This window comes from Alexandromys fortis, unplaced genomic scaffold (genome assembly GCF_014885135.2).
Source record: "Alexandromys fortis isolate MF-2015 unplaced genomic scaffold, M_Fortis_MF-2015_v1.1 scaffold_23, whole genome shotgun sequence".
Classification (NCBI taxonomy): domain Eukaryota; kingdom Metazoa; phylum Chordata; class Mammalia; order Rodentia; family Cricetidae; genus Alexandromys; species Alexandromys fortis.
In genome coordinates, this window is record NW_026067907.1 from 2,213,830 (window position 1) to 2,226,281 (window position 12,452).

A 12,452-nucleotide genomic window follows, 5' to 3' on the forward strand; every position below is an offset into this window, starting at 1 on the left:
AAGCCCTGCTCATGCTTAAAGTTATCAATTGTATAGAATAATACCGAGTTTCAGGTACCAAGTTATTTCCATAGGTAATCCCATTAGAAATGACTTGAGGTCAGGTCAGCCTGGCCCACAGAGTGATTTCCAAGACAGCCAGAGCTACATAGAGAAATCCTGCCTCGAAAACCAAAAACAAACAAAATCAAACCAAACTAACAATTAAAAAAAAAAAAAAAAAACAAAACCCTAAAAACAAGAACCCTAATTTGCTCATCAGCAATCCCCAAAGCCAGGAAAGCACTGAGGGACCGATTTCCAGTCCTGCATGAAGCAAACACTCACTAGGATCACTGTATGCATCAAGTTATTAAACCTGAAGGAGTGGGGAGACAGATTGCTCATGATGAACATAAGCTAATGCAAGACAAGATCGCTACACTGGCAACTGCAGGTTACCTAGAACAAATTTTTGTTGGATAAACCAACAAAAACCAGGAAGTAAAATCAAGCAATTGCCCACTACTCTGATGTGCTGGTCTTGACACGGAAAGTGACCTCCCCCACCATACTTCAATGTTTAAGGAGCTGCAGCACCTACAGGTGTCTATCTACAGGTCTACAGGACTCACTAGATACGCCACCAGGAGAGAGAAATCCCTTTCACAGCTCAATGAGCCCCGTTTCCAGTGCTAACAAGTTCATAAAAATAAACAGCATGCGTCACTGAACTTATAACAATTTTATTTATAACAAAACAAAATTAAGTTATGTATATTTATTTTCTTTGGCACGTAAAAACAGAAATATTTACAGGTATAAAAAAACATTAAAAAACAGACCGGAAATAAAGAAAACAAGTTACAACAGATACTTGAAACACTGAAAAGGGCTCACACTGACAAAGACAGACATTTAAATGCAGACTCAAGCTGACAAGAACAATTGGTAAAGCATCACAGATGCCAACACTGAAACACATCGTTTTAAAGACTACATAAAATTACAGCCTTCACCTGCCATAAAATCCAATGAATTGATTTTATTTTACCATCTAACTACAGATATCCAGTTTCTTTTCTTAAAAGATATGAATCTTTTGCATTTGTATGGTTTTAATTTTTTCATATCAAACTGTATTGTTTTAAGAGGCTGTATGTCCTCTATTCCCCAAGGGGCATAAAGGTTCCAGACATTTATTTTTACCTTCTCAAATTAAAAGCTCACATTTCTTTAAAAGGTGACCTTTTACTAAGGGTCACAATCTTTGTAAGTTCTTTTTACTCTTTTTCGTTCCAGGCAAAGGGCCCGTCACTCTACAGCTGGCTTTGAGGAGTTTGCTATTTGAACAGTCCTTGGTGTTGGTATGATAATCACACAGACATCTTGTACAATAGTCGAATCCACAGCTTTCCCGTTTGCAGGTTGCTCGCTCTAAATAGTGGTCATACTTGGCAGGGAAATTACAGCGAACACAGGCTTTGAGGCTTTCGTTGTTTTTTAATGTCTTGCCCACCTAGAAGAAAAAAAAAAATCCATACATGTATTTTGGTGGACCCAACGAATTTTAGTAACTAAACCAGGAAGGGCAGTCATGCCTCCAATATACAGATAAATATTTACAGGGACATTTTAGTATCCACCACCCAACGGCTCAGGAGTTACAGCAAAATGCCCTTCTGAAAGGCCCTTTTGTCCACCTGTTCTCCTAATGACAGCATTCACTACAAAATGTAGTATGGAATAGTTTGAACAAGGAGGACAGAAGACACGACCTCTCCAATAACTGCCCTAATGCTTCTTACTCGAAACTGAAAGAACATTATCACTTAATTAAATTGGGTGGCAAACACTAGATACCATGTACTTTGGAACCCTACTTCTCAACGTTAGCTCCCTTTAACAGTAAGTGCCCCTTGTTCTATTACACCGATTAGATAGTTACCTCAAGGAACTCACTGTACCGGCTGTAGGCAGAACCCTTCTGATCACGCTGCCTAGGGAACTTGGCTTGAGCATCTTTTTTGGTAGGAGCCCAAGTTGATGACTTCTGGACAGAGGTCAGTGCCGTTCTGCTCACAACGTACCCTCTGGTTGAAGTGTGCAGTGACAACTTATTGGTTTCCTGGTTGAAAAGGGGTTTAATAGGAGATTTTAAACTCACGAAAGTGCCAATTAAGATAAGCCTATGAGGGATCAAGGTGACTTTAACCAAGACCAAAGCCCTGCTCAGAGCATAAGGTCATTCTCCCCACTACCAATAGGTGGCAGTAGTCAGTCACCAAACATGCAATTAGTTCAGGTTTTTTGAGAAGAGGTCCAGTTCTCAATCTTCTCAAGCCCCCCAAATTCCCAGATTACAGACATTAGCCACCACCCTACCATAGCAGCAGATTTAAAGTAACCCTTTGAAACAGATTTCTATTACCAATAAAGAAACTGAGCACATAATTTAAGTATCCCTTGTCTAAAGTCACCTGGGTAAGTCTAAGTAGCATTTGTTGCCCAAATACATCCAATCACATACTGATCAGTATCAGAAATACGACAATCACTAATCACTTCAGAAAATTAAACACTTTCTCTATACCAGCAGTGTATACCAACCTGTGGGTTGTGACATTTTCGGGGAGGAGTCTAATGACCCTTTCACAGAGGTTGCAAATCAAATATTTACATTACTCTCATAACAGTAGCAAAATTACAGTTATGAAGCAGCAACAAAATTAATTTCATGGTGAGGGGTCACCACACCATGAGGTAGTAAAGGGCCGCAGCATTAGGATGGTTGAGAACCACTGATCTATACAACAAGACACTCCAGTATGTTAACAACTCATTTCTTCTTGTAACTGACCAAGCTAACACACAGCCCTTATTTAGAAATCAGTCCGCACGGAACAGCGTTTCCAGGTTATGGAAGTGTAACCGAAGTGCAATGATCTCCATGGAAGACCTGCACACTGCCGGCCTCTCAAACCCTTCCTCTTCCTCTCCAGCACCTGCCTGGGAGGCTGAAGTGCTGCTTTATGAATTTAAGGGAGTTACAAAAGTCTTTTTTAGTTTTCACATAGTCCAGGCTGTCCTTGAACTCAGAGATCCGCCCGCCTCTGCTTCCCAAAGGCTGGAATGTGCCTCCGCCACCACCCAGATATAGAGCGATGGCACTGAACTTACCAGGACTCTCTGCATGGCTCTGCTGTACAGCTGGGATGCTCCTTTATCGTTCTCTACGATCTTCTTCCAAATTCTGCTCACTTTAGACAAGCTAGAAGGGAAGGAGACAAAGATGCGAAGATGAACCAAGAACAGAGCACAGCGCGAGCTTCACTCACCCAACTAGACATCAAAACTGCTTAGATGACCAGGCCCGGGTACTAGGCTTAACCAGACTACCAGAGGGCCAAAATGTTTTAAAAGCTATATCAAGCTTCCGTGACATCTAATTTTTTTTGTATCTGTCCAGAGAACCAATTTCAAACCAGCACAGTGTGCACACCTCCACCGTAGCTATTTGATAAGAGAACTCCTGGCCACTTGTAACACTGTATTAACTGACATGGCACACTCCACAATGCGGATTACACAAACCAGCCAACGACAGAAACCAGACATCTACCCTGTTTCACTTCAGACACCAGATCACTGGGTACAGAACACAGCCTTCTAATAGCAAGACTACAAAATTCCAAGTGACCAGACTAGATGTAGATTTCCATAAGCTTTTCTTTCATTTCAAATGCCACCCATCAAACATGACCAACTCTGTTAAGGCCGCTGTACACTCGTCTGCACAAGCGGGTCCCGTGTTATCTAACACACAGTGTGCAACACTCACTTTATTAAGTCCATGCCGCTGAGCTTCGTCAAAATATTAGCCAAAAGGTGTTTAAATCCCCTCCGGGAGAGCTCGGTAAGGATATCTAGATGTTCCAGGCCCATTTTCTTGCCAATTATATTTTGCAGTCTAAAGTTCCCACTGGCAATAACTTCCTTCAGCATTTCTCGATCCACTTTAGGGTTCCTCTTGGAATTCTTTTTTAATGTTGAGCAAACCATTCTTTCAAAATGCAGGACAGGCAGCAGGTTCTTACTGGGATACTGGTCTGGGCTCTGGGATGGCAGCAAGCAGGGCTGGGCACTGTTTCTGAAATTCTCCAGAATAAGGATGCCATCCTCATGTTCACCTTGAAGGGTAAATGAGGCATAGCCGCTATCTTCATACAGTTGGCTGGTCTCTAGCGCTTCTTCTATTTCACTCGAACTGTTGAGTATTTTTTGTACCCGCTGGTTTTCCTTGTTGTTATCGTGTCCCACAATCGGTGACTCGGTGAACGATACCCGTTCCTGGTTTCTAAAGCAGTCCTTACAGGAAGGCTCCACACACACGGGGCTGTAGGAACCTTGCCGCTCACTGTCAGGCTTCACCACTTCAAGCTCAGAAAGATCGGGGTCACAATTAAAACACTTCATTGTAACACAGAGAGCAGGGCTTTCTTCTTTACGACCTATGAAAAGAACACAAGAAACAGAATATAAATCACTTTGGGGCTAACGTGTTCCCCTACTCCTTGATGGGGCCTGACCCCAGGGTTTCACACCAAGGATCAATCAGCGCCCTTACGTACCCAGCAACAGCAATGGACATGTTGCATTACCATGGTACACAGGCCCCACCAGCAGAATTTTAACCAAAGCCCCTGGTTACATGGTACTTCACAGCTCTTCTCCCTGTTCCAGGCCACCACATTCCATCTAGCTATCGCTATTTCTGTAGCCTCCATGTTTTTGTGAAGGTATGCATTCGACACGAGGCACATGTGGTCAGAGGGCGACCATGAAGCTGGTTCCCTTCTCTCTTTATGTGGGTTCTGGTGGTGGGCCACAGGTGGCAAGCTGGTGAGGCAGCACATTTACCTTCAGCTCTGGCTTCCTTAGTCAATGCCTCGGAACCGAGATTTCCCTAATGCATTTCCTCATCTGAGACAGGACTGGCAGGAGCAAGAACACCTCAGTGAGCAGCTCTGGCATCAAACCTGGTCCAGGGAGGGTTCTCTTGGCTCAGACTGTTCTAAGTTTTGCTCTCATGAGCTTTTCCAGCTGGCCTGGGACTGTATTTCACATCCTGGCCACACTTCATTTTTTTTAACCAGTTTTTAAAAAACTTTTCCAGACTACAGTAGTCCCTTTATTTTTTGTTTTCTAAATTGGAGAAATTATCAGAAAACAAAAGTCTAAAATGAACGCATTATATATATTTCCATCTTGGATGAAGAACTTTCCAAAGATCAAGCTAAGAGCTCCTAAACAACCGGAAGTACTTTGTATTCTGTTTATGTCATCAATTGATCACACATAAAAAAGCAGATTATCTGATTCCATACCCCCCAATCAAACAATATACGGGGCATGTGTCTAGTTGTCATTTTACCCATCTGATACTCATTTAATGATAGATCTTTTTTAGAGACACGCAGACAAAACCTTTGTATTTTCCTAAACAGAAAGAAATTTGGCTCCAAATTTGAAAAGGTCCCAGGTCAATGGCAATGGTGAATTGCAGGGAAGTATATGAAATCAAGGCTACAAGTGTTTAGGAATCCCAGTGGGTCTAGGGCGCAAGGCTGTAGTGGAAATGCAGGCAAATGACCCCAATTAACTAATGCACAGGATATGTATTATTAAGTAGAATAAAAGAAAATATCCCGTGGTTGAAGACTCCAGCAGTTATCATAGAATACCACTTACCAAGCTGGGAGAAAATGACAAAAAACTAACTATAAGCCTTAGTTTTCCCATCCACAAAATGGGGAGGAAAACTATTCCTCAAGAGCATCAGTCACCCACAATGAGCCAACCTCCCTCACATTTCCTCCATTGTTAACATCAATTCCACACAAGTAAAAATTTAGGAAGCAAAATTTCAAATGAGAAAGATCTCTGGTGAACGTTCCAACCCGCTTATTCTATTAGGAGATTTTTGGTTTTCCTTAAAACGAACCTACAGATAAAACTCACATTTCACTGTTTAGAACTTTATTCCTCCCCAGTCCAGTCCGTGGGGTGGGGGAGGGGGCCAGTGTGAGAGTTACAAAGTGCACCAAGCCTGGCCTTTCCTTCTCATCAATAGTGACTTTACATTCCATATCAAACACTAATTAAAACTGGCATTAAAGTCTCTAGTTCTTCCATCTGTTAAGTAAGTTTCAGTCTCAGTCCAACAATGTGGCCAAGGTCAAGCCCCCTCACTTCTCTGCTTAAACCTGACGAAAGGTGACCAAAAGTAGAATTCACAGGAAAAAAACCTTTAAGTCTACTTGGAAAAATATGTAAATGGACAAACGTAATTTTTAAAATGTCTTCAAAGCTGTAAACCAAGTCGGGGAGGGAACTAGGAGGCAGCACGTATTTCCTGAGGAGGAAAGCTGAGCCAAAGAATTCCACCGTAAAACTTTTACATTTCCGACATTTAAGGTTGACTTAGGATTCAAGATCTTTTGCAAACACAACGCGCTAATCCACCAGTTTCTACCTCTAAAGACCTAATTCCGTTTCTGATGCAGGAAGATATCAAAGAATTGTTTTTTGCCGTCGGCTTCAAAAATTTCTAGGGTAAAATAGATCCATCTGTCTTTCATTGTGAGGCAACAAAGATTATATAGAATTACTATATCTTATATTTATATGCAACTGAGTTTGCTCAACTCTCATCCAGGCTTTGAAACAAATGACCATTAAATTCTCAATCCACAGGGGGTTAAAAAAAATAAATCTTCCATTCTCACCATCAACTAAATAAGAGGCAAATTCATGTTTTTGATTTTTTTTTTTTGGCGGGGGAAGCCCTTTTCAAAACCCTCCCCCGAGGACTCCAGGTCTTAAGACTTACTCAGAGAAGAGGGGGAAAAAGAGGATAAAATTGATCTTTTCCCATTGAGTTTGGTAGGGTGGACAGAAGGGGGTCTCTACATTTGGCGGGAGCAGGGAAGGAGCCCCTAGAAATGCTGAGGGGGTCGGTGGTGGGAGCTGCCCCGAGGGCGCGGTGCACGAGGAGGGAGGGCGGGAGATAAGCGCGAGCGCAATCTCCCGCGCTCTCCGGCCAGGACGCAGAGGGAGAAGAGTTTGGGAAACTGAGGAAGTGAGCTAGCTAAATAACTGTGAACAGGGGGTTTAGGGGGCTGGAGATGGCGCCTCTGGCAAGTCTGGAAGCCCAAAGCCCTGTCACAGCTCGGGCAGGAGTGGGGGAGGGGAGGGGGCTTTTGGCGCCCATGCAGGGGTTGGGGTGGAATCCCGCGCGCAGCTGCCACCACCTGCACGGCCACACGGCGGGACACCTGGATGGGATGTGTTGGTGGGACCCCGTGCCAGCCACACACCTGTCCCCCCTCTGCACCAGGCGACTCTCCTCCCCTGGCCCGGGAGGCCGCCCGAGGCCCGTGACCCCACGATCTGCCCATGCACCCGGTCATGAGGCTGCAGCCACAGAGCGGGGAACCCGTCCCTACGATGCCCGCCACACTCACCGTCCGGGACCGTCCGCGAGCCGAGGCCGCAGGGGCAGGAGGACGGCCGGGGCAGACCGCTGCAAACGCGCCGGCTCATGCCGGAGGGCGCGGGCTCCGACGCAGGTGAAGCGGCGGCGACCACCGGAAAGAGGCGACAGGCCGCTGCGCCGAGCTGTAGCTCTTAAAAGGCGCCAGCTGGTACTTTTAAAATCTTTGAATTTGGTGCCCAAATCAGAACAGACCAATGGGGCGCGGCGTCCGCACGCGCGCGCCAATACGAAGGCGGTGTGAGGGGGACGCCCTCGCTCGCCCAATAGGAAGCCGCGGGGGCGGAGCCAGCCGCGGAGCCAGGGTCCCGCCCACCGCCCGACTCCGCGCCTCCCCGAAGAGACGGAGGGCGTGCCAAGGCGGCTGGGGGCGTGGCCTGCGAAGGCGGGGCGCCTGCGCAGACCCGCCGTGCTGCCCTCCCCCCGCTGTCCCGCGAACCGGCTTCCCGCGAGTCCTCGTGTCCTGCGGACAGCTGCGATTTCTGCCCGCAGATCTGAGACGGGCACAGGCGGGGCCCATGTCCTCCTCCATCGTCTCGTTAAGCGCGAGCTCGGCGAGCGGTAAAGCTCGGCGCCCGAATCGCAGACCTCCCAGAAAGCAGGGCCGTCCCCTCCGGCTCCGGACCCGCCTCTCTAGGATTTAGGCGCGCTCCACTCTCCCTCCTAAATTGGCTCCGCCCTTTGCCTGGAGCTTCCGCGCTTGCGCCCTGCCTGCCGGCCGCGCTGCGGACTTGGCGGGTCGGCGCTTGCGCACTAGGGGCCTGGCGGGTCCCTCCGGGCGGGGCGGGACAGATGGCTGAGGGAGGACCGCCCTTGCCCTCGGGAAGGCGCGCTGAGGCACCCCGGCGAAGCTGGGCTCGGCGCCTCCCGGGGGCTGAGGGAGCGGCCTGATCTCCAGTCCTTGCCGCAGCATTCTTTTGGATTCTCTGCCACCGGGAATCCTTACGATGTTAATTGTTTTCGCTTTTCTGTGGTTTTTTCTTTTCCTTCTAGGTTAAGCGCAAAACAGCACACCTGTTTCCCCAAATAGGTCAAACTCCACTTTTAGGGGCTGGAGGAGCCCTAGCTAAGTGTATATTTTTGTAGCAAGGGTGGGAGCGAATGTGTTGTTAAGTCTGATAGCGAACAGAAGGGCGCCGCTAGTGATAACTGGGCATCGCACACCTTGAATTTGTGACCATAACACCGGACTCGGTTTCAGAATATGGCGCCCTATAGCTACAGGATGCTCGCCCGGAGAAACGCCCACCCCCTCCACTTGCCACTTCCCCCTTGCTTTTCTGCGAGATTATTTGACTTTCAGTTAAGGTTCCTTGCTGTCGATGACAGCTACTGAGGAAGGCGGGGCCAAGACTAGGCTGAGTCACACACGTATTGCGTGGATGAGTTTTTATCTAAATTCGTTGTTTATTCCTAGTTTTCTGGCTTTTGACATTTGAAATGTTGCATAAAAAAGTAGTTATAATGCTTACCAAAATCTTGGTATCATTTTCTGTTTTGTACTTGAGAACTGAGCCTCTATAAAGGATGGAACGACAAAAGTGTTTCTGGAAGTTTTTGTACTAATGATACTGGCAATCAAAATTTTCAGTAAATGAAAATAGATTCTAACGCAAGTGGCAAAAGAACTGTAAATAGAGACGTCGTGGGTTGAGAATTTTGAATGGTCAGCTAAGTTCACCGACCTTGCAAAGCACTGCCTAAAAAGCGCCTGCAGCTCACCAGGCAAGGGAATCGGAAAGGGAAAAGCTAGATCTGGGGTCTGCTGTAGATTTCCGGGTGAACTTGTATATTTCTTTTGCTCGCACTGCACAGGGATCTCAGCTAATTTGATAAATGAATGTTAAAATGCTGTCTGATGGGGTATGGTGGCACACACCTTTAATCCAAGCAATTGGGAGGCAGAAAATTGAGTTCCAGGGCTACACAGAAAAACCATGTCATGAAAAAGAAAAAAATTTTTTTTTTTAAAAATGCTGTACAAGAGAGAGGGTTGTGTAAATATCCACTAATGGAGAAGTGCGAACTGAGTACAAAGCGTTGGTGGATTGTGTGTACAGTAATGGATGTGGGCTCCAGAGGCAGCAGACCTCTTAAAATGCTGGCTGAGAAAGAAAAATGTTGCATTGGCTTGCCATTCTTAAATAATCTTAGCATTATTTTCACTTATAATGGTTGTGCTTAGAAGTCTAAGTCAAATTTCCCTGTAATTAATAGGATTTCAGAGCTAGTCAAGAGAGTGCAAGGACTTTTGATTCCTCCAGGACTAGGGGGAGGTATTCTTGAGGAACTGAGGTGAAAAAGCAAAAAAAAGAACCCAGTCCCTTTAGGCAAGACTTCCGGAGTCCAAGATCAGGCAGTGGTGGTGCACACCTTTAATGGAAGCACTCTGGAGACAGACAGATGGATCTCTGTGAGTTCAGGCAAGCCTGTTCTACAAAGTGAGTTCCAGGACAGCCAAGGCTACAAAGAGAAACCCTTTCTTGAAAAAACAAAAATTTCCTATTTCAAAAAATAAGCATGTTGTAGTATCATCATCACAGCTGTTAACGAACATATGCATCAATCACGCAAGGACTATAAATGACTCTGTCCTAAAAATACATCAGTACTGCTGCTTTTTCAGAGAACCCACTGGCTGTTCACAACTAACTGGAACTACAATGCCAGGGGATCAGACACCTTAATCTGGCATCCACGGGTACTGCAGATACATCGTGTACAGACACACCTGCAGGAAAAACACCCATACATATGAAAGGCAGATTTAAGAAGTATTTTTAAAGGTAAAGTACCTTCCATGAGATTAGAAGGGAAGGATTCTGTTCACGCTACTTGGTTTCTGTATTAAATACTGTAGACAGCTTGAAAACCCTTGCCTATCATTAATGGTTTTGTACTGCTCACTTTCTAGTAGAGAGAGAGACACTAAGTCCTCAGTATAAAGTGTACTGAAATATAATTATATATATGTATATGTATTTATATATAATTGATTTAAGAGAAGCACATTCTAATTGTTCCTAAAAACTTAAGACTATAGCTGATTCTAGAAAATCTGGGAAAGTGCCTCATTATTTCTTTATTATTTAGGCTAGAGGCTCCTAAATCCTAGTGGCAAGGAACGGTCAAACCTTCTCCATTTCAATAGGATTTTTTTTGCAACAACAGTACTAAGTCACAAGAAACGGAATTGAAAAGTTTCTCTACTCTGATAAACCTTTCCACCGAAACAATAATCCAAATCAGACCAATTTAGAAAAAGCCCAGATTTAATGAATAACCAACGCTCCTGGATGGCTCTCCAGCCCCCAGAAAGAAAATGGGAAAAGAAGACCAGTTTGTTCTTGGGGTGGGAGTGGTCTTGAACATCTCTGGGGTGGAGTCATCGTTTGGCTTGGTTTAGAATCTGGACTGAGGCAACTCGCAGGGGAGGAGGGTTGGGATGGAACTGCCACCCAAACATTCCAGACTCTTTGGGTATATGGATGCCAGGGGCTGTGGTGTGGACTTAACCCAAACATTCCAGACTCTTTGGGTATATGGATGCCAGGGGCTGGGTGACGCTTCCACCCAAACAGGTATGGGTAAACTGGCCAAGTCTCAAGTGTTAATGTCCAAACAACTCACATAGTACCAAAATATCTAGTTTGATCCACACAGATAAAAATCCAGTGCAATGTCTTGAAAATCAGGATCAGGGGTCTCTTAAGGGTAAACCCACTGGATTATGCACATAGTTAGATCTTAGTTTGAGGAAGTTAGCTCCAACACATCTGGAGAAGAAGCAGAGAAATCTCAACTATTAGTTTTAAGTATTTGAGATTTAACATGAATTTTGATGTGTGATGATTGATATATGAATAAGTAGTGCCAGTTGATATGTGTGAGAGTGAAATGTCTTCTTTGCAATTTATTTCAGACACTAAATGTATGAAAACATTATTGAAAATGGGCAGTGACTCTGGGTGTTTGACAGTTAAGACTTTAGCCCCATTCAGAAGGGACTCTTAAAACCTTAGTTCTGAAGCTGCCATACTTAATATCACACTGGCAACACCTGGGTTTTGAAGGGGACATTGAAACTACGGCAGCCTGTACCTTTCTTTGTGGTTAGTTTGTGAAGCTTGTCGGCAGCAGGTGGTGGAGAAACACTGTAAGCAGGGCAGGACATTTCATTTCTCCTCTTCCATGGTACAGTCTCTAGGGGTACTCTTGGAAAGAAACCATTATTCTACTTCACAGATCTGGCGTGCTGTTACCAGTGTATTTGGTAACAGATTACTTTAGATCTTCTCAAGTTTTGGATGGCACTGTCATTGAAATCAGTGAAATGTCAGTTAATCTACGTCTCACTAATGGGCAACGTAGCATGTTTACCCAGCTGAAGGCCTGAATAGAGAAAACCCAGCCTCCTCCAAACAAGAGAACATTCCCCAGCAAACTCCCTCTGAAGTGAAGTGAACCATCGCCTCTTCTTGGTCTCCTCCCAGCTGATTCATACTGTGGATCTTGGACACAGAGTGCTCTATGTGGGCATCCTTACAGTGCATCTCTGTGGATGCATGCTACATCCTCTCGGTTCTGTTTCTCTGGGGAACTGATACAGGAGCCCACCAAGGCTTATTATTAGGGAAATTTTGTTCACATTTTAACAAGAGGCTTTCTGCTTACCAGGCCCCATGAGCTTGAGGTACTCTGTTTGCAAGGCCCACGTTCCCAGCTGCAGGGCAGTCCAGAACTTTTGCACCACTGAGTGGGCTACACCATGCCCTGCAAGAGACCTGACTCTGGAACTCTAGGAACTTCATGTAGGCCATTCCTTCCCAGTCCCAGTGTACCTGACTTTTATTGCTTGTTAATTTCACTATCAGATTCTGTCTCTTTATATCATAAAAACATAGATATTTCTGCTTAG

The 12,452-nt window shown here is 45.2% G+C and overlaps 1 protein-coding gene across 1 annotated transcript; it reads right to left on the reverse strand.

The window, feature by feature from the left end:
* Nucleotides 1-709: 709 nt before the first annotated feature.
* Fbxo5 (F-box protein 5) lies at nt 710-7,668 on the reverse strand. The gene is made up of 5 exons (XM_050135822.1): nt 7,506-7,668; nt 3,821-4,490; nt 3,160-3,250; nt 1,928-2,107; nt 710-1,498 (listed from the first exon to the last, which is right to left on the reverse strand). The coding sequence occupies exons 1-5, from the start codon at nt 7,582-7,584 to the stop codon at nt 1,241-1,243; spliced, it is 1,278 nt and encodes a 425-aa protein (XP_049991779.1). The 5' UTR covers nt 7,585-7,668; the 3' UTR covers nt 710-1,240.
* Nucleotides 7,669-12,452: the final 4,784 nt, after the last annotated feature.

What these genes read in the sequence shown, in the direction of transcription:
- Fbxo5 (XM_050135822.1), bottom strand. Translation starts at nt 7,584, where the DNA reads ATGAGCCGGCGCGTTTGCAGCGGTCTGCCCCGGCCGTCCTCCTGCCCC. An exon ending in CTCGCGGACGGTCCCGGACG is followed by an intron (nt 4,491 to 7,505) that starts GTGAGTGTGGCG and finishes TTCTTTTCATAG; the next exon opens with GTCGTAAAGAAGAAAGCCCT. An exon ending in GGTACAGTGAGTTCCTTGAG is followed by an intron (nt 1,499 to 1,927) that starts GTAACTATCTAA and finishes TTTTTCTTCTAG; the next exon opens with GTGGGCAAGACATTAAAAAA.